Below are 27,761 nucleotides of genomic sequence, written 5' to 3' on the forward strand. Positions count from 1 at the left end.
GGCTAGCTAAAACTAAGGGTCATTAAAGGAGTCATGTGGAAGTCTAATGCAGCAGAAGCTTCCTAAAATATAGACAAAAATAACTGAAGGTGATCTAAATAGAATTGCTAAATAATGGGGAGACATAGCCTCAACTAGAAATTCGTCATCACCAAACGAAGTTTCCGATTCTGGGAACAGGTTATATCTAATAAAGTTACTGGCCTGACGATAAGGCTCTACTGCCGAAGACCACAGCTACACAACTCAGTGAACACAGAAGCAGAGCTGGTCCTTACCTTAGAGCCTCCACCTCTATGGACTAACATTCATGGTACTGGAAGGTACTATGCAAGCTACCAAAGAAGAAAGGTAAACACCCACTCAACTACAAAACCTTTGATCTATAACAATGTCCTGCCTGCAAGATGTACTAGTGTAATAGAACAACTAACCAACCAATATCTGATTCTATTTAAGGCCCACTGTATGGGATGGAATCTATCCCCAACACTCCTCAGATTGCCATGAACTTGATACTAGATAGGCCAGGGACCTAGGGTAAAACCAAATACAACTGTTCTCCTAAAGGAACATAGCATTAAAACCTCAGATTATAAACCATTTCTGAATAAGATTTTCCCATTTGGAACCTGGAAACTGTAGAGGAACAGATTTTCTGTTACAATTCTTAAGCCAAACTCCTCATCAGAAGACCCTGTTTCCTGGGACCTCCCCTGCTACACAGCAAGGCAATTCTGTCCCTGCTTTCTCATATGAAGCCAGATTTAACTAAAAATCAAAGGAGCCCTTGATATGTGCAAATGCTTATTATAATATACCTCAACTGCTTAAAATTTACCATTACATTAAGTTTAGAATCTGAAGCGTCTAAGGAACAGTGAACAATCATTTTTTTTCCTACCAAGAACACTAGCTTTATCCTAGGCACCTCTGGCAGGAAACCCATGCTAAAGCATGCTGTTTCTGCGCTGTATCTCTGCATGAGTAATTACCAGTTAAGCTTTGTACCATTATCTAATTAACTAATTTGAATGTATTACCTCCTCAGACAGGAGAGAACCTGTTCATCAATGAAAGCACTACTACAACTACAAAAACTAACTCGGGCACCTTCCAGTCATGCAGTCAGTACTCACTGTCCCCAGAAGACAAGGGAACCTACAGCTAAAGAGAAAATGAAATACCACATACCATGATTGTATGGATTAGTTCTTCAAAAGCATAAACTGAGGATTACACTACGGTGCCAGGTGGAAGCACTCAGAGACAGCAGTTCTCTTGTTCTTCACCCTTTGCCTCGACAAGTAAAGGAATTTTTCACAAACTTGATTATATCTACTTAAATACCATCTTGTACCATCTCCCTTTTTTTTTTTTACTTCTAACCTACAACTAATTTACACATTTCAGGTCCCAATTTCTTTTAGTGTCAATATTTATAAAGTAAGTATTTTAAAAGTCTATAAATAAAATGTTTATTTTAGTCTATGTCCAAATTAAATAACTCTAAATGTCAACAAGAATAAAGTGCTCTGTTGAGCTATGATGGTGCAGATAATGCTGAAAAAATTATCCATGTCTTGAGGTCAGTATTTCCATTTGGGTCAAAGTTCAGGAATGGCATATATAGCTTGATCAGGCTAGCCCCTTTTGTCCTGGGAATATTTTTATTCCTGCCCATCATGTTAAAGCTTGTCTCTAACTACATCAACAAGTTGGCAGCTAAAGTACAAAACTTAAAACTAAAAGTGGACCACCAGACAGACCTATTAATTTAACAGGCTGGAGGGCCCAGAATGGGTAAGATTCTGCACAGAGCCTTACCTACCTAAGACAGAACTGCATTGCTTTTGATAATACATATTCCATGACAAGTAAGGAAGGCATTCTTGTCAGAACAACCTAAGACAGGCTCAGTCTTGTTTATGTAATAAAAAAGGGGAGATGTGGAGAGCCTTTGGGGCTGCCTAGCAGGAATCTGACATTGGCCAAGGACAAAGAAATGGGCTGCAGGCAGGAATCTGACATTAGGCTGGAACGAAGACATAACTTCAGGCAGAAATCTAAATCCTAAGCTAGAACAAAAAAGTAATTACAGGCAGGAATCTAAAAATTAAGCTAGAACAAAGAAGTAGGCTTCAGGCATGAAAATGACTTTGGGCTAGGATAGAAAAGTAGGCTCAGATATTTTGGTCTTCCTGATAAGCCCGTAGAAAAGTGATCACAGGAGTGATCACAGGACTCTGTTTATTCTCCTGTGTGTTCTTTATCTATCTGAATTTATTGTCTTGCTTGTTCCTTGACTATTTGCATCTATTGTATTGCTAGTTCCTCAACCTAGAACTGACCTTAATACTTGCATGTAATTTGAATGGTATAAAAGCAAAAAAGGAGGAAGGATGGGGAAAGGGGATTACATCTGAAATATAAATAAATAAAATACTGAATTAAAAAATAAAAGCAACTATGATTTAAAAAAATAAATAAAGTCTACTAAGAATTCCAAGAATTTAAAATAATTTTAGAGCTTTTCTGAAATTTGTAGGCCTTATTCAACTCCAGACTTCAAGAAACACATTTTGAATGAATACTCCAAATTCTTTTAAAATGATAAATATATGTCATATCAAATTCAAAAACCTAAGGAAAAAAAGGCTTAGGATCCCGAACTACTTAAACAGAAATATTAGGACAGTAACATGAGCTGGGCAGTGGTGGCACACGCCTTTAATCCCAGCACTTGGGAGGCAGAGGCAGGCGGATTTCTGAGTTCAAGGCCAGCCTGGTCTACAGAGTGAGTTCCAGGACAGCCAGGGCTACACAGAGAAATCCTGTCTCGAAAAACAAAACAAAACAAAAACAACAACAACAACAACAAAAGAACAGTAACATGAAATAAATCACCATTTATATACTATAAATTCAAATATTCTTCAAATATGAATCTTTTTCTCATGCCATCACTAGAAAGGGTGGACTCTGAGGTTGTATTCTATATTCTTAGGAGAAACTGTCACATAAAAATTGAGAAAACTGAGCATTCTTTCATTCATCAATATGTGTGAAACGTGTATTTTATGCCTGGCACATTTCTATGTGGTAGGAACTCTGCTAGAGCAGAGATGCCAGCCTTTAATGAGTCTATTCTGATGCAGATATAATTATCGAAATAATGTTCAGTACACACATGGAGAAAAAGGAAGCATGGCAAGGAGCTTCCCTGTAGGCAGTGTGACAGATACAAGAGTGATAAATGGAGGCCTTCTTACCATGAGACTGTAGAGAGGACTTCCAAAGAACAATTCAGACTCATTAAGGTACAGTGAGTACAGGGTGACAGGAGATGACACAAGTCACAAGGGAGCAGGGACCTGAGCAGTTGGCATATTGAGTGAGATGGAACACCATGGGGTGGGCACTTCTAGCAGAGATGAGCAAGAATGTAAAAGAAGCAGATAAGGCAAAGTTACTCCATGACTTCTGCTCAGCACATGGGGAATGACAGCAGGTTCATCTACGAACGAGAACTAGAAAGTGTAATTCTTTGAAGAGCTAGAAGACAGCATTCCAAAACACAGTTTTAGACTTCTTAGGTTTGAGGTGCCTATTTCATAATGAACAATATGCATAATTGACTGAATTTCTACACAATAACCATGAAAAGTCAGAAAATAAACATTTTAAATACTACTGGTATTTAAATACCAGTGGTAGGATCAAAAGAAGAAGTGAGGATAACTGAGCAAAAATGTGAACGCTCTGCATAACTGAAACTAAAAACAAATGCTAAGAGGAATATAAAGGTCTAAATATAGAAATGGACTCTATCCATGCATCAGAGACTGGATAACAAGGCATTATATCACTCTAAATTGATTTGTACACTTAATGCAACCAAAAATCTTATTGGGATTTTAGGAGGAATGAACAAGATATTTGTAAAATTCAAATGGAATTGCAAAAGTGATTTTGGCTAGGTAATAATCTGTTGGCTATGTCACCATAAGATTATGCAGTAAACTTCACCAATAAGTTTCTGTTCCTTTAGACATTCTTGGACAAGCCACCGACTAAATGCATGCAGTAACTTAATGCAAACAGACCCAAAGTGGAAAGTCCCAGTGTCCATCAACGAATAAACAACTTGTACTACATTACACACTTATTACTTTACAATAAAAGAGGGACGTCCCTCTCAGTTATTAATAAGCAGGAACTTCAACTTGAAAATGGCAATCTACAAAACAAAACTATATAAACATGGATATCACTTGTCAGTATCTAACAAAACAAAGTTTTCACTGGAGTTGCATTGCATATAAATGTCAATTTGTGAAGAATGAACATCTTAACAATATCATGTCTTCCTATCCATGAATTTAAGAAATCACTTCATTTATTTAGTTCTTTGCTTTTATCGGGACTTTAATAGTTTTCTGCATGTGAGTTTTGTACATGAAAGTTTATTGGATTCTTCTATGAACATTTCATTTTTGAGGTGTGCATGTAAATGGTCTAATTGTTATTGAAAATAATTTTTCTTCATAAGAGTACATTCTGATCTGGTTTCCCCTCTCTCAGGTTCCCCAGCTCCTCTCTACCTCCCTATCCATTTACCTCCATGATTTATTTCTCACCTTAGAAAACAGATTCTACATGTTTAAAAAAAATACAATTTAAACAAAAGAATTTGAAAGATGAAACTGCATAGCTTGAAAATCCTGTTCCTAGGAGCTATGGGTTAATACTGACAAATGTGGCATACCTCTATAAGACAACTGTGGTTCAGGGAGGCCCTGCATGTACCCAAAACAATACATGTTGGCATTTCCCTTGGTTGCCCACCAAAACTAGATGATAAAATCCTATGGCTGATGACACAACATACCTTGGATGTAAGAAACAAAGAAACTAAACAAGATCAGCATTCAGTACTTCTTCCTTTCTGGCCAGCTTTCATAATGTTGCAAGATGTTATACAAGCTGGTGGTAGAGAAGAGGCACCAATGGTCACATGCAGCTATGAATTCTATAAACATAATACCAACTATCCAGACTGGATGAGCCCACTTGTGCAGCATGGTTGGGAATAACCTATAACTCTGAGTGGACTGAACATCTGTTCCACAAAAGGAAATCAATACACAGCTGGTCAAAAACTCATGTCTGGAAAAATCACAGGTCCTTGGTGGGTGGGGGCTTTCTGCTATTGTTTGGCTAAACTGGCATTAGCATTAAACTGTCCTCTTACATTTATACACATATCAATTGCTCCTATCAGCCTTAATCAGATAGCCTCTCTTTCCAGTGAATGGCAGTGAATGTGGAAATTCAAGGGTGCTTAAGGTGTTGAGAGTTAAGTGGCAACTGAGTGCTCAGCCCTAAACAGAAAACGTGTACCATTCTTTTAAATGTTTAGGTTAATACTGTTGAAGAAAGGCTGGAAAAAATATAAGAGTCAAAAGGAGTGAAACAGGCTGAAAAATACCATCTTCATGGCATGTCACAGCCACTATAATCATGAACTCAATAGCAACAAAGGGATACCTCCTCTGGGCCTCCCCAAGAACTGGCCAGTGAATAATGAAGCATGAGTAGGCCTCATTCCTCTAATTTCTGAAATACTGGGTACTGAGAGATTCTGGCAGAAATAGAGTCACTGTCTTCAGCTGTGTAGCTACTGAGATAATCCCATGCCCATGATCACACCTGTGGCCCTACTTAAACTTTCTGGCTAACAAAACAAAAAGACATGAATCTTGGAAAGGGACTACTGTGGGTTTGATAGGAGAGAGGGTGGTAGGATGAGTAATCAGACTGCACTGTGTACGTGTGTGTGTGTGTGTGTGTGTGTGTGTGTATGTGTGTGTGTCACCATTTGTGTGCGTGCATGTATGTATGTATGTATGAAACTGGCAAAAAAAATTTAATTAACAATCATAAAATGATCAATGACCACATAGAGGACTGAAATAGATGAAAAAAATAAATCCACTGCCTAGTCAAAAAAATTAGCAAACTAGATGAAAAGACCAACAATGTTAGGAGAACTTTAAAACTATGTAGAAAAAATGTCAGCAAGGACAATGAGATGCTGAGAAAAAAAGGAAATAATAAACACAGTGAACACATCAACCCAAGACTAATTACAAGAAAAAAGTATGAAGAATAAAGTCAAGACAGTATTAGGCAGGCATTTACAAACAACAACCAAAACAAGATCAAACCTAACAAGAAACCAAACCTAAGAGTACATGGGTGGAAGTGTCGATATAAAACATAGAGACACAGATTTTATTAAATGAAAATTTCCCAAATCTAAATTGATACCACCCCTCCCCCTAAAAAAAAACCCCCACAAATAGACGTGAGCACAGAGGAGCCACTCCACAACAGTGAAGTGAAAAAGTCCAAAACCATCTATGCGAAGAGAAAAACGCCAATTCAGTTACAAAGGCAAATTGTCTAGTAAACCATAAAACACCTAGAACAAGGAATGAAGGACCTTTACAATGAAAATTTCTAAATAAAGAAGAAACTTACATGTTTAAATTGTAAACACTCCCATGCTTATGGATTGGCAGAATTAATATTAGAAAATGGCTGTTATTGAAATGAAAACTATCTTCAAAGCTTTCTTTACCAAAATTCAAAGTGATATTTATACACAACTGCAAAAACAATTTTAAAAATCCCATGGAAAAATAAGATACCAAATAGGCAAAACAATCCTAAGCAACAAGAGCAATCCTGGAGGCATCTGAGTATCTGACATCAGACCTTCTCACAGACCCATACTCACAAAAAGGGCATGAGAGCGAACAGCACCTGAGTTAGACCAACAGGGAGAGCACAGGACTCACAAATAAGCTCACACAGCTAGAATCTTACACCACGCATGCGTACATGCGTACGCACGCACGCACGCACACACGCACACGCACGCACACACACACACACACACACACACACACACACACACACACACACACACACACCAGGAAAGTAGAAAGGAAACTAGAGACTGACTGGAGAGGAAAAGATTTAACCAAAGAGAAAATGTGGTACTTGTGACATGAAAGACAAAAGGACTACAGAACCAGTCAGAGGGGGAAGGATGGCTGAGGAAGAGAGCTGTATGAGAATAAATTGCAGGGGCTGGAGAGATGGCTCAGTGGTTAAGAGCATTGACCGCTATTCTAGAGGTTCTGAATTCAATTCTCACCAACCACATGGTAGCTCACAAACATCTGTAATGGGGATCTGATGCCCTCTTCTGGTGTGTCTGAAGACAGCTGCAGTGTACTCGTATACATAAAATAAATAAATTTCTTTTTAAAAAGAGTAAATGGTAATAACATTTACTTATGAAATAATCCCTTACTATGGTATATTTAATTAGCAAAATAAAAGTATAAAACCTAGACTTTAACTCTTTCATTCCTAAATTATAAACCCTTCAGAGTATAAATATGTTTGGTCATGAGCTAACACTTAAGGCTGCTACTTCATTAACACTAATTGGAAAATTGAAAAGCAATTACCAAAAGTGTTTAAACTACTGAAATTATTTCACCTTATGTTTTTGAACTACAGAAACGCTCCTCATTTACCTCTAACGACATTTCTGTATTTTCCTACTACATAAGTACTTGACTTGTCACAAAATTTACAACAGTTCATGATATGCCTAAATAAATTTCAGTTTCTAAAAAAAGGCAAACTGCAAATATCAGGAAGGAATTTTCCAGGGTATCTGATCTAACTTCTTCTTCAGTAGAGTAAGGGTTTTTTCCCATATGGCCAGTTTATAACAAAGGCACAGAACAAAGCTTCCTAGATTTAAAAGGACATTTTTCCTGTCCTTCTCATGTTGTACACATTATATATGAGAAAGCTTTGAAAATTTTGCAGAAAGAAAACCTGGATTATTTATCATGTCTTCCCAAACTTCAGTGACTTCCAAACACCAAGGTAGAGAAAGGTTATAGTTTACAAGTCAGATTTACATGTGACAGAGGCAAATGGCCTAGGGTTTTTATAGCCATTACCAAGACTATTCCCTTCTGATGCATGAGATGGTTAGTACTATCAGTTTGACAGGCTGTAGACTCACCATGGAAACAAGTTTATAGGCAAGTCTATGAGGGATCATCTAGATTTGGTCAGTTGAAGTGGGAAGACTCGCCCTAATGTCGGTGGTACCATTCCAATTGGACAGGCTATGGTTCCAACTGTGCAAGGAGACAGTAACTATCATCTTTGCTTCCTGACTGCAGTATGACAAGCTTTCCTGAGGCCCTGCTGCCACGACTTCCCTATGATGGTCTGTACAGAGCCAAAGCAAGCCTTTCCTTCCATAAGCTGTATTTTTAAATTATAAAATTAGTTAACAACTTTAAGTTTTACCCACAACAAAATATGTATTCCACAGTATTTTAGTGATTATAATTATAACCACTAAGCAGTTTTCAACCAGATGAATAATTTTTAACTACACTTTTGTGTGGAATTCACTTCTGACTTCTTCCTTTTGGTCCTGTACTTCTGATCTGAAGTACATGGTGGATAAAAGGAAGCAGGAATGCACAAATAGACAATAACCACCTCATAAGCTCCAGACCAAAACAACTAGTGCTTTCAAGACACTAACCTATTATTAAGTTTTATATCAAGTTTTTATGTTGATTAAATGCAAACTTTTATATACAAGTTAACATGAATGGAAAATGTAGAACTTTCACTAAGTATTAAGGACAGAATCTCCACAGAAGTACACAGAGCTCACGGTTCAGTGCTCTACTTTTCAGATACAAAATTGAGATATAAAACTATGTATGAGGATCAGCAAGACGAGCCCTAGTGGGTAAAGGTACGTGCCTAATGGTCTGAGCCGGACTTCAGAGGTCACATAGTAGAAAAGAGAACCAATTTCACAGTCTTCTTCTGACTTCCACACATGTCAGCTATATTAGAAAGGTATACACATGCACACCACACACACACACCTGTTCCTCCCCTCCATAAACAAATATAAAATATTTAAAGTATAGGTAAGAGGGTAGAAATACAAAAATAGTATTCAAGAATACACAAATTCTCTAAATTATCCTTAGCAACACATTGGGTACATAAGTCTATGTTACCACTTAAAAGATGTCAATGTCACCACCTAACAAGCCTCAACAAAATTTAAAACAAACACAAAAATGAATACTAAGCACCAAGAATAGTAAATTTGAGGTTTAGATTAAAAAACTAGGTGGATTATCCAGTGTACCAATCTGCTTTCCTTCTGAGCCTGGAAAGTGGGCATCTATTAAGCAAGGAAGCATGCCAGGATACACTCCTGTGCACTTGAGTTTCAAACAAGCTTCAGTGGTTAGTGACAGTTCATATTTGCCATTAAAGCTTTTCCTGGGACAATTAAGTGCATCCTGTGGGAATACGGGAAAGTACTCTAGAAGCTCATGCCTGGTTTTCTCCAGACTGCCTCATGACCCCTTGCTAATAATAATGTTTATACTATCTTGCTATAATAACTTGCAGCCTTAAGACTGAAAGTATGCTGAGTCATAAAGAATTCCTGAAAAACCTAGCATACCTTTTAAGAAAGCAAGCATTTGGGCAGAGGGGAGGGGAGCTCCAGGATGTCTATGCGGATGACTCTAGTTGAGAGTTCTAGCAGCGGGGGATATGGATCCTGAAGTGGCCAATTCCTATAGCCAGGCAGGACTCCCAGTGGAAGCATTAAAAAAAAAAAAAAAAAAAAGCAACCCACCCACAAAAAGTTGACCCAAAATGCAGGGACAAAGACAGACCAGAGATGGAGGGAATAGCCAACCAATGACTGCCCTAAACTGAGACCCGTCCCATGGGCAAGAACCTATCCCTGACACTATTAATAATACTCTGTTATGCTTACAGACAAGAACCTAGCATAACTGTCCTGAGAGGCTCTACCCAGCAGCCAATGAAAACAAATCCAGAGACCCACAGCCAAACATTGAATGGAGCTCGGTGAGTCTTGTGGAAGAATTGGGGGGAAGGATTGAGGGAACCAAAAGGACAAGGACTCCACAGGAAGACTAACAGAGTCAACTAACCTGGACCCTTGGGGCCTCTCAAGAGACTGAACCACCAACCAAAGAGAACTCATGGGCTGACCTAGGCCCTCTGCACATATGTAGCCTTAAGTGTAACTTGGTCTTTCTGCAGGTCACCCAACAACTGGAGGAAGGACTGTCCCTGAATCTGTTGCCTGCCTATGGATCCAGTTCCCCTAACTGGGCCACCTTTTCTGGCCTCAGTGGGAGAGGATGCACCTAGTCCTCAGTGACTTGATGAGCCAAAAGGGAATAATATTGGGGGGGGGGGGGTAGTTGGGGGAAAGGGAAGTGGGGAATAGGATCTATATGAGGGGTAACTGGGAGGAGGGGGGCACTGATATTGGGATGCAACACAAATTAATTAATTAGTTAAAAAAATTAATCAGTGTGCTCTTCCCTAAGCCTGAAAACATATACATGCAAGTAACATCATACAGGCCAAACAGGTTGTGTGTGTGTGTGTGTGTGTGTGTAATATTAAAAAGAAGCCACGAATTTGAAGAGTAAGGTACAAGGTATATGGTAGGAAAAAAAAAAAAAAGAAAATGGAGAAATGTATCAAAACTAAAATATACTCAAAAAATTAAAGCATCAAGGAACCCTTTAGAGCACTGAAATAAAAACCATGGTGTGTACAGACAAAAATAACAAAAAGATACAATGTGAAGAAGTAATAGGAAAATCTTAAACATATTTAACTTGAATTTCGCTCTACATAAATTCACAAAAGTATTTTTTTTAAAGTATGTTTACTGGTAAAATATTGATTAAAGTAAAACTAAGTTTAAGTTCATATACACATATGTATGTGTGTAGTGATAATAAAATATCGCAACTGTTTACTTGTCTAATAAAATAGTAAGAAAAATAAAATATCCAGGGCAAGTAGACTGTTATCACACACCAGGCAACAGTGACAATGAATAGCCAACAGAAAATGAACACGGAACCTAGTACATATCGTCACAGAAGTAAATTCCGCATGTATGATAATGTATCAGAGAAAAACATTGGCTTTGACGACCTGAGCAAACATTAAAGTACTTCTACTGAGAAACACTTCAATAAGTGAAAAAGCCTAGAATAGATCTGCAATAAGATATATACAAATGTTCAAATCTAGCACTCATAAAAGACTCCTACAAAATCTAAATAAAGACAACCCAAATATATTAAAACAGGAAGAAAATGAACACACATTTCACAAAACAAGTAGTCATATGGTCCAGAATCCTGAAACCCCAGCCATTAGAGAAATACAAACTGAGCTAATGTTTTAGTATTGCTCAACAGTTGCAATGACTAAAAGAAAAATCTGCTATTAAAGAGGAAACTCTTACACTCCACTGCTAAGAGTATCTATAAACTGTTATAAGTTATTTCAAAGCAAGACATGGTTATGTGTGCCCAGATACTGCCAAGACAGCTGCTATGAATGCTCACTACCAGTTCTATTCCTAAAAGCTTCAAAAGTGAAGACAACTCAAAGTGACATCAGACCCCCAATAAATTCTGCAATAGTCAGAACGAAAAATACTATACAGTGGTTGTAAGAGGCTGCTATGTATAATAATGTGGTTCAACCAACTAGTATCAGAAAAGATGAAAAATTTAGTGTTAACAGACAGAATTGTGGTTATTTCTGGAGACTTACAATTGAAAAGGAAAGTTAGAACAACGTCTGGCATGTTGCTAATGATTTAGTTCTTGGCCTGAGTTGTGGGTTCCTGCATATATTAATTCTATAGTGATTCAACAGCACACTTACATGTAAGTTTTAGCACTGCATTAATCTGTCTAAACTTCTGTCCAGGCCAGTTCACACTTAGCATCTTCCAAATGCTGTATTTATCTAGCACTTTCACTTGAACCAAGCCCCAAATAGTAGTTCATACTATCAAAACAAAAAGCATCACACTTTTGTCAGGAATTCAATTACGTTACAGAAAAAGATGTGTTGAAGGCCAACTCCCTGATACCTGTAACTTTATTTGAAAATAGGATTATGTGCACATGTAATTAGCATGTAACTTAAGATGTGGTCATAGTAAAGTAGGGTATGCTTTAGTACAATAGGATTGTTGTCCAAAACGCCTATGACATATGTACAGAAAGAGTAACATAATGACAGAGGCAGTTAATCTACTGATATAAAAAACAAAAACAAACAAACAAAAAAACCAAAACAAAAAGACTGACAATAGCCACGGGAACTAGCTTGCAAGGAAAGATTTTATTCTAAGAACATGGTTATGACTTGATTCTAAACATATGTCTGTGGTTTAAGTAACTCAGTATATGGTGCTTATATGGCACACATAGGAAGCTAACATATCCTTCTATATAATTTCTGATTCTTACCTCAGCCTCCCATTCATTCATCAAGTGCTATACTACTCTCTTAATATATTCAATACAAACCCCCAAATCCTCATTTCTCTGCATTTTAGGATCATTAAGACTTATTTTCTTCTAATAATCTCTTATTTTAAACCTTTCACTTCCATTTTCACCATTACTGTTCCAACTCAGAACATACTTTTTATGATAAATCATATTACTTTCCTTACATAATTTCTCTCTAGTCAAACTGTTATATATTACTTTTCCTATATTATTTCTTGCATTCTAAACTGTCAGACATTCCATTACATGACACTCAAACGTATGCAGTTTTTGGGCACTATATCCTACATCCTTTAATAAATAGAGTAATAAATAATCCATCAACTTCTTTTATTCCTTCTTAGCTTTTTTTTTTCAAGGTACCTAAAATAATTTCTAGGAGACTCAGTACTTAATTAAGTATCTGTATCCACCAACATAAAATTAACTATTACCCGATTATTTACATTTCACAAGTTCAGCTTCTGTCAACTTGTACCTTCAAAGCTCATTCATAATTTATTCTTCATTATTTTTACTTCATTTCTTCCAGCGATCATTCACACTGACTTATCTTCAAAATCATGAAAGATCAAATCCTCTCTCCCTACGATTTTATTTCCCTCAGCTTAGAAGGTTCTTTAACTACAAAGACTCCTTCATTAAAGACCAGCCTCTCCTATCTGTTTTCTGTTCCTGAACCTTGCTATACCCCATTTCCCATGTGCATCTCCCATGCCTTCCCTCCTAGATTTAGAGGTCATAAAATTGAAGTGGACAAGAACAGGCTTCTCTTTCATTGTCTATACATGGACAGCTGCAGGCAATGAATTTTCCTGAGCTACAGTGTTATCCACTTACTCTACTATTAAGCCCTATCTCTAGACTTCTTTGGACTTTTATTTAAAGCCTAAGTCTGCCTTAGCCTCCCAAGTAGCTGGTTTTACAGGCCTATACTACAAAATCTAATATACAATTTCATCAAAATCAGTGTCAGAGGCAAAGCTAAACTATACAGTGCTTTTAAGAGGCAGCAAGTAAAGTCCTGGGCACCTGCCTCTTCGATGAGATCTGGTCTTAGTTCTAGACACCCAAGTAGCTTCCTTCAGCTCTTCATTTCCATATTTGCACTCTCAATATCCTTCAATCACTTATTTTTTGCTGGAGTCAAGTTCTGGAGACTCCTTAGCTGAGAACTCTCAATCTTAATGTCTTAGCTTGGGCTGCTATGACAATACCAGGCTGGTGGCTTAAACACTGAAGGGCCAAAAGTCTGAGATAAGGGTGCTAGCATGGTCCAGTTCCTGCCAATAGATCTTCCTGTCTTGCAGATTGTTTTCTTGCTGTACTATCCTTCCGACTATGCAAACTCAGTCATCTGAAGGACTTACCAACTAACACTACCAGAGTGGGGATTGGAGGTCAATACATAAATGAAGGGGAGACGCATACATTCAGTTCCTAATGAGATGATGCACTCTTCACTCTCCATTTTATCTTTCACAAGAGTAGGCCCTAGCCTATATCTCCACTACAGCCTCACCAGATTATTCATTAGAATTTGACATTTCCCCCATCTCTAAAATTATTGAGTCCTGGGACTTAGAGAGATGGCTCTATGGTTAAGAGCCCTCACTGCTCCTAGAAAGGTCATCAATTTAGATCCTAGCACTCATATTTAGAGCAGCTTACAACCACCGTTAACTCCTGCTCCAGGATATTCACAGGGATCTTATGCCCTCTTACTGCACTCCATGGGCGTGCGCACACAACTTAATAAAACTGATGCTTCAATGTTTTTCTTCCTGACTAGTAATCTACTTGCCTACTTATTAAAAGCTTTTTTTTCCTTTCTTCCTCTATGCCCCAAGTCAGAGTCTCATTTCAGATGGTCTCAAAGAATGGCTCTGAGCATCTGATCCTCCAGAAGCCATGCTCCTCAAGGATTCCGGGTGTGAGTCACAATATGTGGTTTGTGTGATGCTGGCAATCAGACCCAGGGCTCATGTATGCTAAGCAAGCATTGTACAAGCTAAACTGTATATCCAGCTATAACAGAAAATACAGGCATGGCCTGGTGCACTTTACTTTTAAATAAGAGGAATGGCACGTCATGATCCTGAAGTCAGAACACTGAATTCCGAGGTGGTATCAGAAACCACTAGCGGGCCTTGGACAGGTCTGCACTCTTCCGATATCCTTTAATGTGCTTCTTTCTCATGGTTTCAGTGTTCACGATCCAATCCAAGGTAAGGTGCTTGCTACCCATTCACAGTCCGAAAGCGTTCACTATATAAGAGGTTGCTCACATGCAATAAGGTAGACACTGTTCCATGAAACTGTCTCCAGAGTGGTTTATCTCTTCACCTTTTACCAACCCACAGCAGTCAGTAAGAATGGCATCCTGCCCCTCCAAATTACCCTTTCCTCTCTTCCTCCCTCTTTCTGACAGCTTAACTAATCAAAATACTTTAATCTTTACATTTTCCCTTTCTTAGTTCCCTTTCTGCTTTTCCTCTCAATCCCTCTTTCTTCTACTGTGTCATACAATCTCTCAAATAGCTCCAAATACATGTATATCTTAATCCTAACAATTCCCAACACCACATCCTACTTCATAAATGTCATTTCCAAGTACATCCAAAGAATATACACCATAGGCACCATAATTAATGAACTCATTAATCAATATCATCACTACCCTTTCCTGGTCATGTAAAGGAGAAATTCCAAGTTCTTACCTAACTCCTTCCTGAGTCATAATGATATCCAAGAACTTCTACTTCTCGGATCCATTCTTCCCTGCAAGTCTTTCTAACATATCATCATTTCTCTTGGAATCCTACCGTCTCAAAGACTACTTTTGCCTCTAGTAGCACTGATGTAGCAGTAACAGAATCTACTAATGTACGTTCAATCACAGAGTAGCTTCCTTCCTTCAAAAGCCTCTGAATTAGTTACTTTTCCATCACGGTGATAAAATGATCTAACCAAAATAAGTTAAGGAAGCAGAGACTCACAGTTTCAGAGTCCAAAATGCCCAGAAGGCATGACATGGCAACAGCAGGAAGAAACAATCTGAACACATTTCCATCATACACAAGACTCAGAGAAAAGAGACAGGAGAGAGAGAGGAATAAACAAACCCTCAAACCCCACCCACCATTTACTTCCTTCAGCAAGGATCGGGCTCCTAAAGGTCCCATAGCCACCTCAAACAGCAACACTAGGTTGGGACAATTGTTCAAATACATGAGTCAGGGTAGGGCACATTTCTCATCAAAGTCACCACATTAAGCCCCTGCGGCCCTGCCCATAGGGTCATGGCCATATCATCATAATGCCAAATGTACTTAGTCAAATTTCAAAAGTCCCCATAGAATACTGCTCAGAAGTCCAATGTCCAAAAGGTCTCTTTTGAGACTTAGGGCAATCGCTTACTCATGATGCCATTAAATCAAAAATAAATTACATACTCAACACACAATGGTGAAAAATACACATTATTATTCCAAAAAAGAGGAATAGAAACACAGTGAGAAAAAGGCTGGACCAAAACAAGCCTGGAATCCTAACAGGACAACACTGGATCTCTGTAATTGCAAATCTAGGATTTGGGGCTTCAGTATTCCCTCCAGCTTTTTTGTCAACAAACTTCTCTTGGGCTGCTTTGCTCCCTGTATAAAGCTCTCATTGAGAGATATCTCACTGCTCTGGTATCTCTAACATCTTGGGGTGTCCACCACAATCCAGGCTTCACCTTCATAGATTCAGAGGCCCTTCTTTTGAGAACATCAATCATGTCATACATTGCTTGGATTCAACGGCTCTCTGAAACTGCACAGGAAGAATCTATTACCCTCTTAGTCTTTCATCTTTCCTGTTTCAGAAGGATGTAGATGACACTGCCAAGTTCAGTCCTGCTGCCAGCTAAAGATGGGCCCTGGCCCACCTGGACCACAATTATCCAACTTTTTCTGAGCCATCTTTTCTTCTCCTTTGTTTTTGCCCTGCTTTGCTTTTTCAAATGTAGACTTCCCCCAAAGAATTAATTAATAACCATGCCAACAGACTCATTATCAAACTATCATTATTATCAAACTATTATGCCAACATCAACTATCATCATATCTTCTCTACTAAAGAAATTACTTAGGGCTGGAGATAGCTCATCGGTTAAGAGCACTAACTGTTCCTCCAGTGGTCCTGAGTTCAATTCCCAACAACCACATGGTGGCTCACAACCATGTGTAATGAGATCTGGTGCCCTCTTCTGGTGTGTCTGAAGACAGCTGCCATGTACTCATATACATAAATAAATAAATCTTTAAAAAGAAATTATTTAATTTAGCTTTAGGCAAGTTCTTGGGACAAGGACATAATCCAATCAGATTATTTGACAAAGTATCACAATAAACGGCCTGTGGTCCAACTGCTACCTCTTTATTCTACCTCTGAAACTTCACAATCCAGGTCTCCCCTGTACACATTACTCCCAGAACTACTGTCTTGAGGGTTCCTATAACAATGCCTTGTTGAGCTCTGTTTACAGCATTCAGCTTTGCTAATCCAAACTTCCAAAGCTCTCCATGTTCCTTCAAAAACCAACGTGCCCAGGTTCTTCACAGCAATGCTTCATTTTCTTTTAGTAGGCACCCTTCTTTTGCTGTTAAAAAGCAACTTAAGAAACTGGTTTATTTGGGCACTGGCTCCAGAGGAAAGTCTATAATAGCAGGGAAGGAACGGCATAGAAGCAAGCATAGGAACTGCACGTGGCCATTCCCATCTACACAGAAAGTGGAGAGAGGGAGAGGAACTGACATTTCCTCCAGGAAGGCCCCAACTCCCAACACTGCCATAACTCCCCACATAACATCTATTGAAGACCATGTGTTCAAATACATAAGCCCACAGGGGACATTTCTCATTCAAACCACCACAGCTCCTCTTAGCCAGTCTAAAATCTTAGCTAAGAAAAATACTTGCCTCCACAAAGTTCCTATTTGAATGTCATAGAAATAGTAATTCCTCCTAAAATCCTTACCCTGGTGGTCTTTTCAACACACTGTCTTCTATTTCATTACATTCTCTCATAATTGTAAATGTAAATGTTTCGTTCACAATTCACCCAAAAATGTTAATTCCTCCTCAAGTCTTTCTCCATCAGTAGTAAAAGATATTCTTCCTATAAACCTACAAACAATTTTCATTTACTTTCATGTACTGGAGACAAAAAACAGGATCCCATGCAAGATAAACTTATACTCTACCAGAACTCTATGCTCAAATCTTGTTACTCTTCACTTTAAGACAAGGTCTCACTGTACTCCTAGGCTCATGTTCTTGAACTTTCGACTGAAATCCTCCTGTCTTAGCCCTGTAAGCAGCTGTACCTGTAAACTGTACATGTTTAAGGTCCAGTATTCCAAAGGGATGTTCTTTGTTTAATAAAAGATGGAGAAGTCTCCTTCCTATTTGAAATAACAAATTTACTCAGCTGAACTCTACTTGTGTCTCTTTTAGGCCTTCTTGATCATCATTCCTGAAAGTACCGTGGCGCATACTCTAGTATCATGGTCTGATTGATAGTTAATGACCAGTAGCTCTCTCCAGATCCAATTTCTAAGTCCTTTAATTTCTGTATAGCAAGATCAAGTGTTATAATTAACTAAACCTTTTTATATTTAAACTATAAATATTATTCAATCCACTCTTTACACTTAAACTTCACAAATCATCAAGTACTCTAACCATCTGATAGAAAAGGCAGCTATAAATACAGAGGCACTATTCCAGACGACTGTAGAGGGCAGCAAAGCAGCACAAGTATCCTCAGAGAAAACCTTGATCTTAAAACACATCAACATTAAAGCTTTGGAGGACAAGAGGCTTGTGGAATGTTATAAAAAAAAAAAAAAATTCAGAACATATATACATATACACACACACACATAAATATTATCCGTGTATTTAAGTGTGTTTATATATAAACAAATAGTTAATAAACAATGCATGGCTTCAAAATAGGCACCATAATTACTTCCAGTCTTAAATTGAAAAGGTTTTCTCACTAAAACTATGAAAATAATCTATTTTTACTTTTGAACTATCTTCTTAGATAAAGAAATAAAATACCATACTTTAGCCAGGCAGCCATATTTTTCTAAGACATATGTGTTCATTATTATTGCCAACCCTAGGCTTTATATACCTTCTTTTTTCATTTCAAAACCAGTCAGGTATAGGGTCTACAGCAACTTAAAAAAAGAGAACCTTGACACTACACTAATATAAAATAAACAAAAGAAAACTGAAACTCTTTATTGATATTTTATGTTAAATTTTATTCTGTTTAAATGTTGCTTGTGAATGAAGAAGCTAATATTAAAAAAATCAATATTCAATACGAATGTATTACTGGCATGTTTTTAGAGTCTTGTCCTACTTTTTGTTTATCTCTTTCAAGTTTTACAAGAATGCAAGAATTCAGAGTAGCTGTGTCAGCTATTAACATAAGCACACTTCCAAGTCAGTGTGAATATGCTGCTGATGTAGACTTGCACACTTAAACCAAGGTTCAAGTGTTCTCTGTGTACATTACCCACCCGACTGAGTCAATCTCTTCAAAAACAATTAAGTAAAAGGCATCTAAGTAAAGGACCTAACCAATTTCTAAACCAGTTAAAAATCATTTTACCGACTGCCTCAGCATTAAGTTGAACTTAGAACCATAAACAATTATCTAATTTAAATCAAATTGAATCCACAATGACAAGACCATTATGAAATAAATTTAACCATTAGAAAATTAATTTTAACCTAACTCAGTGTAGCTATACTTAAGAAATTTTATTCTAAGTCTTCAAAAACAATGGTCCAAAATATTTTGTAAAGACAATCATTTCTATCATGCCCAATTCACAGGATAATTTGTTTAAAGCTAATCTTGTCCCACTTTTCCAGTGCTCACTCATTAGACTTTTGTTCTCTCAAGAGTGCAGCTCAATTCTTAATTGTAATGTTCTCAGTTACTGACTTGAAGGGCTAGCTCTACGTAGGCACAACCTATTTTTAGGTTTTTTACTTGGTACTTTCATGTCTTCACCAACAGCAGCTCTGGAATATTTGCATTATAAGATAGCATACTACCAATCCTAAGTTTACCCACTTCGTGCACATCATAAAGATATGCCCCACTGGAAGCTGTTTAAACTACACCCACACTACTTACACAATGCATTGGTGACTTTCCAATACCACTGAAGAAAATTTACATTCCTCCAAAAGGGCAATTTTGAACATCTTCAAATTCGAAATGGGTATAGCAATGAGAAACCAACAGATAAAAGAAAACAAACCACAACAGCAAAGTACTGCAGGTAACAAAGCCAGACCTATCAATCTTCGCTAGTTTGCACCTCAAATTTAAAACACATCTCAACAGTTCATATCTCCCTTAACATATTTAGTATAGTACAACATAAGCATTTCATAAAAAGAACAGTTAAAATAGATTGCTTCATGAAGCAAGTTCCTAGACCACTAAGACCCTAATGCACACTGTGAACTTTTTTGTGAAAGGTATTAATTTATATAGTATAGACCTTTTCCAATTCCCAAATATATTAATCATGGTATTTTTTTTCCTAAGACAAACGTTCCATGAAAAACTCCTACCAACACTACTCTGAAAAAAAAACCACAGGAAAATGAATTTACATTCTCACTGTATATAAGGACTTGTTAGGGACGTCTTAATGAGGAAAGCCATTCTTACAGCAAGTACTTTAGGGTCTAAGTTGGTAGAACAATTTTAGATCCAAAACGGATAATGTACTTCAGAGACAATTTTTAGTTTACTGCTTCAGTGTCTGAAGTGGTAGCCATCAGCTACAATACATCTCACTACTAAGCGCAATCAGTGTAGTTTATCCAAATTGAATCCATCTGTAAGTGTAAAATGCCAACAAGACTTCAAAAACTGTAACATAAAAATAAATATCTACAATTTGAATATCAATTATATGCTAAATGGTATTTGATTATCTCATGTCATGTTTACTTTTTAAACCTTTAAATATAACTTTAGGAAAACAAAATTATGTAGGTCCTAATACAATGTATTGTACGCATATGCAATTAAGACTAAACTTGACTTTGTTGCTAAATTCTTGAAGGAAAGTTAAGTTGCCCCCCACCCAACCCCATAAAGAGCACATGCAAATACAGAAAGGTGAAGAAGATGGTGCAGTGTGTCTCTTTCAGAGTCTGCTTACCTGGTCAGGCTGTAAATTAAAAGGTTGCAACAAGTAGAATTATCTGGGGGATTCTAAAGGTGTCTCTCAAACACCTCGGCACTCCAGGCTCTCCAACACACAATACACAAGCACTTCTCTTCCCTACTTACACAATTAGTACAAGAAAATAAGCCTAAAGTCGTTTAAAGTAAGCGTGCGAAATCTATAGCACAAGCATAAATTATCCTTTCTAAGGTAACCCTAAAATATGCAGTAGAGAACTATCAAGACAAACATGAGGCAATCCTCACTGAAATTTTAAGTTGATGGCCTGTAAGAGAGCCGTTTGGGGGAAAAAAACCTCAAGTCCACCCTTAAAAATGTTTTCAACAAACCTAAATGAACTGTCAGACTCTACTAAAAAATAATAAAAATTGTACAAGGAAGGGAGAAGGCTCGGTCATTAAAGTGCTTTCCACGAAAGTAAGAAAGAGTACTGGGGTTCAGATTCCCAGAACCCACATAAATGCTGGGAGGTTGTAATTGCAACATTGGGAGAAACAGGCAAGGGAATCTCCAGGCTAGCCAGACTAGCCCTTTCTTCCATCTCTGGGTTCAACTGAGGGGCCTTGCCTCAATGAATAATGTAGAGACTAGACAAAGACTGTCAATCTCTACCTCTGGCCTCCATGTACACACCCACATACATGCACCTACACACATGTGGACATGCACACACATGAAAAATTACATAAGCTGGGCGTGGTGACAAATGCTTTTAATCCCCGTCCTTGGAGGGTAGAGATATACTGGAACTCTTGAGTTCGAGGCCAACCTGGTCTACATAGTGGGTTCCAAGCTAGACAGATCTACATAGTGAGTCTTGGTGTTTTACACACAAATTTTTAAAAATAAGTAATTTTTCAAAAGTAACATCATGAGCTTAATAAATTCACATTATATGTGTTGAAGAACTAAAGGGCAATTTTAAGCAAAAATATATGTAAATGCCAAAAGTATGACAAATGAATGGTGTGTGGATACTCTGAATACTTGGCATACGGAATATTTAAAATATTTAAAATATTAAAAATATTTAAAATATTAAAAATATTTTAAGGATTATCTTACTCCAATTTACACACTAATAGTAATTATTAATTAAATGTCTTATAGTTTGAAATTCATATAGCTTACTGTCAATTTTTATGAAAACAGTTAACATGATAATATATAAATATATACACTTATTACTTTTAATATGTAAATTACAGAATGTCAAAATTGGGGGGGTTGTTTGTTTGTTTGAGACAAGGTTTCTCTGTATAGCCCTGGCTGTCCTGGAACTCACTCTGTAGACCAGGCTGGACTTGAATTCAGAAATCCGCCTGCCTCTGCCTCCCATGTGCTGGGATTAAAGGCGTGCGCCACCACCACTGCCCAGTTAAAATTATGTTTTTAATAAGACTATTGTAAGTAGCTTCTCTTCAATTAGTTTTTAATGACTAGCAATAACTAGAAAGTTTTATTTCAGGCTGGAGAGATGGCTCAATGGTTTAAGAGCATTGACTATTCTTCCAGAGGTCCTGAGTTCAATTCCCAGCAACCACATGGTGACTCACAACCATCTGTAATAGGATCAGATGCCCTCTTCTGGAGTGTCTGAAGACAGTTACAGTGTACTTACATACATAAAATAAATCTTTCTTTTTTTTAAAAAAAGAAAGTTTTATTTCTTCAACTATACAGATGTAAGATGCATTATTAAAATCTGTAAGCTACTAATATATATATATATATATATATGAATGCATATGTAAATATGTGAGTAGGTTGAACATTATCTCAAAAGCTGAAATTCAAAATGCTCCCAAATAAAAACTTTTGCACTTAATGCTACAAGTAGAAAATACTATACCATGCACAAAGTTACTAAAAACATTATATGAGATTACCTTAAAGTTATGTGTGTAAGGAATATAAGAAACTTGAAACAATTTAGATCAGTCCTATCCTCATGATATCTATCCATATCACCTATATGTATATCCCAATACTCAAGTCTCAGTGCAAGAGACATGGCTCATCAGTAAAGGGCATCTGTTGCTCCTGTGGGGGATCCAAGTTCAGTTCACAGCACCCACATGACAGTTCACAACAATTCTCATCTCCAGTCCCAGAGCATCTGATCTCCTCTTCTTATCTCCATGAGTACCGACACATGTGAGATTCATAGCAAGCAAGCAAATCATTTTCACAAAAAATAAAAAATTCTAACATTTTTTTATTTGAAATCTCAAACATACCCGATCCCAAGCATTTCAAATTAAGACTCTTAATGACATAAACAAGGCTGGCATGAATCAGGTGTACCAATAAATAAACATTATAAAAGCACACGCATATGCTGTGCCTTTCTGATGCTGTAGAGAGAAGCAAGGTTTTATTTTATTTGCTTTTAAATTTTGTTGCCATTCCAATAACGCATACAGACCCTAACCTGATTTTATAGATACACAGTGGTGTTCAAATTGTGTCTCCCTTCCCTTCTCCACCCCACATGTTCAACATAATCGCTAATTTTCTAAGTGACCCTATGGAAATTTGCCAAATCTTAAAACACATTCAACATGGCTAAGGGAGAATTCAAGTAGTTTCCACACTAATACACATTTAATTTGACTATATTCAAGTTTTCTGAAACAGCTACCTCTTTATTTATATAAAGCATATCTAATACTTCTGATTATGTTATACAGTCAAAACATGCAAAGTATCAATTAATTAGAAAACTCTATTTGAGATTTAAAGTTACCTAATCCAGGACTGACAATTTATAATACACAATGTAATAAAAACTAGCATGCATGAACTACCATACCCATGTACTCTGTTTTAGTTAATTCTTTCTTCTAATATCCTAAGAACCCTACTAGTAAGACACTATATGTAACCTGCCAATAATTGATTTTTAATAAGTGGCAGTCTTCATTCAGAATCAGATTGACTTTTTAGTGACTATATCCTAAATTTCAGAGAGAGTGTGAGCAAAGGCAATGTGAAGGAGAAATAGACTGATACAATATCACTAAACTGTCTCATTTCAACAAGATCTGACTCAGTTGATTTTAAAAGTGATTTTTAAGAGTCAGGATGTAGTTTGGTTATAAACATACTTAGAATATGTAATTCACTGGATTCCATCCCTAGAGAAATATACACACATCCACACATACATACAATAACAAAATGAGTTTTGCCCTCATCGAGGTCTGTTTACCTAATGTTCTCCTGTCTCCTTTAGACCAGACTCACTTGGAAACCCGAGGATCTCATACACATCTCTACAGAAACACTAAGCTCTCCTGCGATCTCCCCTTTTCTGTCTACGGGAACACTGCAAGCATGGCGAGGGCCACACACTGCCAACTATGCATTCCCAAGTGCTTAGAAAGTCCCTAAAAACATGCAAAGTGTTGTTAAAGATTTGCTAGTATCTGGTGGCTTATTTGCCACCACCTTCTAAATATCTGTCCTAAGACAAAACCTTGGTCAAAAGGCAAAGTCATGGTGACAGAATCCCAGAGACAAATGGCCCTAGAAGGGGCAAAATTTCACCTTCTACTCTTCAGTGTCACATTCCTGCTGAAACAATGTTCTCAACCTCCGGGGAAAAATGTAGGAAGAGTGAGCCACATACAACAATCTATCAATTGATAATTATGATCACAAAGGAATATGGAATTTCAGACTTAAAGAAATTAGGTTTGAGGCAGATGTCACAGAAACTTGGTCCCTTAGGCCTTATAACTAGAAATGTCTTAAGACTTTAAAGCACTGGCAATTTCTCCACCGCTGAAGCCCTCATTTAAAAACTTCAGCTCTCAAAGCATAAATATGGTTGCATACTTACATAATCCCAGAATTTAAGAGGGTAACAGGTGGATCAGGAATTTCAAGCCAATGTCAACTACACAGTGAGACCCTGTCCCCAGCCCACAGGAGAAAAGTTTAGCTGTTCAAATGAGACAGTGCACAGACCCCAAACACGTACTAACTACAACATTTACACATATTTTTTTTTCAAAATATAAGGTCTACCAATAATGAGGGATATTTTTACACTCTAACATGATGATGTTAACCACAACAACTAATGCAAGGCTAAACTTAGACAACTTATCAAAAGAAATTTAAAGCTGCAAATGATAAAAGTACATTCTGATTAACAATCAGGTAGGGTCATCTTTTTAAAGTCTAAAACACAACTCTATAACTGAGTCCACTCAGTCATTCAAACTGAGTCAAACAGTAGGCAAACAGTAGGCATGAGTCGTGTTAGTACTGTGCAACAGTAATATTACTATCATTCATATAGCAACAGGTTGTTGGCAAGGGTAATAAAAAAAACTGACATGAAAATTCTGTTTCTATGCTTACTAAGTCAAGACAACTGTGTCCTATTCAAAGACTGCTTTCTAAAATAGAGGCTGATAAAAAAAAAGTGTCATAGGCACTTGCAAATTAGGGTGTTTTAACACAAACCCAAAAAGGCAGCCCTTTAAATGAGTGAGGACATTGGGGCATGGCTACTATCTGTATGTACGACAGCAAGTAGAGTTGACTCTAAAGCCTCCCACACAGATCTCCTCTACATCTGTGTGCTTCCCCACACTGCTTGGTTTATTGGGCTCTAAAATAACTGATCATCCTTCTCCCCTAGAGCACTATAAAGAATCTCCTCAAAATGTATTTTCTTCTATGTAAAAACTAATGTCTGCTCCCAGAAGTAATCAACAACTCGCTGACATATCAACTTTTGCATCACTTCAGTCTCCTGTTGGGTTTTGTCTACACAAAAAGCCCTCCAGCCCTACAAACACTCCTTCAGTACTTACCACAAACTAAGTCACCACCGTAAAATGCGTGTATCACCCCCCCCCCCCCCACTTCCAAGTATCCTGGAACTGAAATCACAAGGACCATCCTCGAGCCTCATTAATGGCTCTTAAGAACAGCATACAAATTCAATCTAGAATTTAATATTACCTTAAAGGGGGGGGGGAGGGGGCGCTAAAACTTAAAGGGCTAAAAACTGTTGTCTCTGGACCAAACATTTGAAGAGTGGAGACATGGAAACTGGACTAGATAGCATATCGTTTATCACAAAGCACTCCATGTAAATCAAAAACTTGACTTACAGATCTGAAAATGTACTAAAATCCTCAGTCTGTAAGTGGCACTCAATCTCAACATTTTCTTCTCCCTCTGAACCAACTACCCTGACTCACCTACCAGTAGCAGATTTTCTTTCTTCTGCCTCATATCACTAAGGAAATTTGTACCCATCTCTCCTTTATAATAAATACTGGTAGAACATCCATCAGCTTTAAGATTTCATATGCACTGAGAACCAGTGTCTGAACAATCTAAGTTTTATTCCTCCATCTTTCCCATCAGCAATCTTTAAATGAACAACACCTTGCGGCATTTTGATATTACCCAGACATTCAATCTCCTAAGACTGGTAGCTTTATTTTACCAAATCAATGCCGTCCACTGATTATCACCTCCACTTCTCTGGCATGAAAAGTAAATGTATCATTTTTTTTTACATCTTCCTTTAAAAAGTAGGTCTCTAAACTAGTCTCAGATTCGGGAAACAGAACTTACAAAGGGATTAGCTCTTAAATCTGGAATAAAAGAGGCACACCGGAGAAACCCGGGGCTACTTGTTTCAACAGCCAGGGGACAGTAGATGCAATATGTATTCAAAAGGTAAATCCTGAGTCCCCTAGAAAAAAGGTTTTCTTCTAAAATCAGGGGCCGCCTGAAGGACGTCCAACAACTGGAAGGCGGCGTGCGGGTACCACCTGGGATCAACCCCAAGATCCAAAGGTTGCCAGGGCACAAATCGGGCTGGAAGGGGATGCTGGCGCAGGGTGGGTTTTTAAGATGGTGCCTTCTCCGGGAGGCCAGGAGGCGTGGACCCGAAGGCTTCAGAGCGCCGGGCTAGTGTCCACAGGGTTTCCGGACTTGCAGCTCAAGTTTCATCGGGGAGAAAGGAGGAGGCGGCAACATGCATCCCGGCATCCCAACCTCAGCCCACAAGTCCGCGCTCTCCGCTTCGGCGCATCAGCTCGGAAGTAACGGTTCCCGGGGCACGCGGAGCTCCGCGCACCGAGCTCCACCGCCAGCCCTGGGGGCCCAGCGCGACGACCCGCGCGGCCTCGGGGGCGGGAAGCCAGCGGTCGGCGCCCTGTTCGCTCTCCCTGCCCTTCCCGGGCCTCGCCCGGGGCGCGGCGAAAAGTTTCCAGGCAAAGTCCGCGGCGGCCGCTCGCGCAGCCAACCGCCCGGCACAACCGCCTCGCCTAGCCGAGCCGAGCCGAGCCGCCCGGACGAGCCGCCCGCGCCCGCCCCGCTCTGCCCCTCGCTCGCCCGCTTCACCTACCACAGAGCCGGGAGAAGAGAAGCAGGGGAATGAGCAGCAGCAGCAGCGGCGGCGGCGTCGGGGCCGGCAGCAGCAGTCCGGCCGCGGGAGGAGACGCCGAGGAAAGTTGTGCTTTGCCGCCTCCTGGACACAACGGGGCCGGGCCCGGGGTCCGCGCCATGCCCGCCTTGCCCCGGCCCACCCGCTCGCCCGCGCCCCGGCGCCTCAGGCTCTGGGTGGCGGCGGCGGCGGCGGCCGCGGCGCGGAAGGGCCAGCGCGCGTGTCCTCAACCCCCGGCTCCTGCGCCGTCGCCGCCCGCCGCCACTCGGCCGAGCGCTCGCGGCTGCCTCGACTCCGCCGTCGCCGACGCCACTGCCGAGGCTGAAGCGGGAGCCGCCCGCCGCCGCCGCCGCCGCCACTCCCCTCCCCGCGGTCCCCGCCCGCCGCGAACTCCTGGGAACTCGGAACGCACCACCCCGCCCTGCGGGAGGGGGAGCCGCCGACCCTCACTACCGGGACGAGCCCGCCCTCCTCCCCGCCGCCCGGCTGCCTGGACGCCTGGCCGCCCGCCGAGTCTCCTCCCACCCTCTCTCCCCA

General features: G+C 39.0%; 1 protein-coding gene across 9 annotated transcripts in view; it reads right to left on the reverse strand.

Moving 5' to 3' along the window:
- Positions 1-27,348, reverse strand: part of Nectin3 (nectin cell adhesion molecule 3) — an 88,239-nt gene extending 60,891 nt beyond the window's left edge. For 7 of the 9 annotated variants that reach the window (XR_013113596.1, XR_013113595.1, XM_076943000.1 and 4 more), the window contains exon 1: positions 27,186-27,348. Coding sequence is in view for 6 of the 9 variants with exons in the window: in XM_076943000.1 (XP_076799115.1) it covers positions 27,186-27,345 (160 nt within the window). In the remaining 3 variants the exon portion in view is untranslated. Of the gene's footprint in view, positions 1-4,891; positions 4,987-26,407; positions 26,902-27,185 lie in introns of those variants that run through there. The other 2 variants (XR_013113597.1, XM_034515223.2) reach the window with 2 other exon arrangements.
- Positions 27,349-27,761: the final 413 nt, after the last annotated feature.

Source organism: Arvicanthis niloticus, chromosome 12, assembly GCF_011762505.2.
Source record: "Arvicanthis niloticus isolate mArvNil1 chromosome 12, mArvNil1.pat.X, whole genome shotgun sequence".
Classification (NCBI taxonomy): domain Eukaryota; kingdom Metazoa; phylum Chordata; class Mammalia; order Rodentia; family Muridae; genus Arvicanthis; species Arvicanthis niloticus.